Source organism: Mandrillus leucophaeus, unplaced genomic scaffold, assembly GCF_000951045.1.
Source record: "Mandrillus leucophaeus isolate KB7577 unplaced genomic scaffold, Mleu.le_1.0 Scaffold576, whole genome shotgun sequence".
Lineage (NCBI taxonomy): Eukaryota > Metazoa > Chordata > Mammalia > Primates > Cercopithecidae > Mandrillus > Mandrillus leucophaeus.
In genome coordinates, this window is record NW_012106208.1 from 294,563 (window position 1) to 296,182 (window position 1,620).

The window sequence follows — 1,620 nt, forward strand, 5'->3', positions numbered from 1 at the left end:
GTGCTACCACCTCAGTGGTATTCAAATGTTATTAATGAAGAAAACAAACATAATGAAACCAGCCCCTTCCAGGCCAGCATGAGAATAAGGGGGTGCAGGGAGGGGGTACACTCTTGTTTTTTATTTATTATTTATACATTTATTTATTTATTTTTGAGACAGAGACTCACTCTGTCACCCAGGCTGGAGTGCAGTGGTACAATCTCAGCTCACTACAACCTCTGTCTCCTGGGTTCAAGCAATTCTCATGCCTCAGCCTCCTGAGTAACTGAGATTACAGGTGTCTGCCACCACGCCTGGCTGTTTGTATTTTTTAGTAGAGACAGGGTTTCACCATGTTGGCCAGGCTGGTCTCAAACTCCTGACCTCAAATGATCCACCCGCCTTGGCCACCTAAAGTGATAGGATTACAGGCATGAGCTACTGCGCCCAGCCTCATGTTTTTTGTTTGTTCGTTTTTAAATATAGAATCTTGCTCTATCACCCAGGCAGGAGTGCAGTGGTGCCATCTCGGCTCACTGCAACCTCCACCTCCTGGGTTCAAGCAATTCTCTTGCCTCAGGCTCTGCAGTAGCTGGGATTACAAGCACCCACCACTATGCCTGGCTAATTTTTGTATTTTTAGTAGAGACAGAGATTCGCCATGTTGGCCATGCTGGTCTCAAACTCCTGACCTCAGGTGACCCACCCTCCATGGCCTCCTAAAGTGCTAGAATTACAGGCGTGAGCACCATGCCCAGCCTACTTTGTGGTTTTGACTTGCATGCCCTCTCATTCCACCCAGGGAAGCTCTCCGCTGGGCCCTCTTCAGCATGCAGGCCACGGGCCACATGATGCTTGGCGCCTCCTGTTACCTGCAGCAGCTCCTCGATGCTACGGAGGAAGGGCAGCCCCCCAAGGGCAAGGCCTCATCCCTCATCCCGACCTGTCTGAGGATACTTCAGTGAAAGCCTAAGTCCTTGGAAGCTTTCCCCAGTGAAGGACTAGACTAGGGGCCCCACGCTTAACTGGTAGTGCCCACAAGCCTGGCAGCTGTAGAGCCGCTAACCTCCCCACACCTCCCTCACCGTGTAGGACCTGAGTGAGGAGGAGGGGCTGGAAACCTGGGGTGGGTTGGCCAAAGGAGAACCTCAGGCTCCTGGCCTGGCCCAGCTCCTTCCTGCCCAAGGCAGCTTAGCCCATCCAGACTGGTCCTGAAGTCTGCCCCTCAGCAATCCGGCCTCGCAGTTTGCACTTTCATGGTGCTCTCTACCTTCTGGCCCCCATCCCAGAAGATTCCTGAGTGAATTCTCAAGCACATCAGCATGTGATATTAGGGAGTTTGCAATAAATTATTGAGGCTGATGTTTCTTCTTTGCCTGTGTTCTTTGGGGGCGGGGTTCTATCTGGAAGGTTGGAGGGGGCTAAAGGAAGAGAAAAATCTATTGTCAAAGCATTCTCTTTAACGTAGGATTACAGAAAATAGCACTTTTTCTACCAAAGGAGAAAAAAAAAAAAAAAGAGCTGGGCACAGTGACAGGTGCCTGCTGTCCTAGCTACTCAGCAGACTGGGGTGGGTCTTTTTTAAAGACCCCAGTCTCTTTAAATAAACAAAATTGCAGTTGATTTTGAAACTAAAGT

General features: G+C 50.0%; 1 protein-coding gene across 3 annotated transcripts in view; it reads left to right on the forward strand.

The window, feature by feature from the left end:
- Positions 1-1,347, forward strand: part of CIDEC (cell death-inducing DFFA-like effector c) — a 13,790-nt gene extending 12,443 nt beyond the window's left edge. For all 3 annotated transcript variants that reach the window (XM_011998558.1, XM_011998559.1, XM_011998557.1), the window contains one exon: positions 785-1,347. In XM_011998558.1, the coding sequence (XP_011853948.1) occupies positions 785-947 (163 nt within the window). In that variant the 3' untranslated portion in view covers positions 948-1,347. The remainder of the gene's footprint in view (positions 1-784) is intronic.
- Positions 1,348-1,620: the final 273 nt, after the last annotated feature.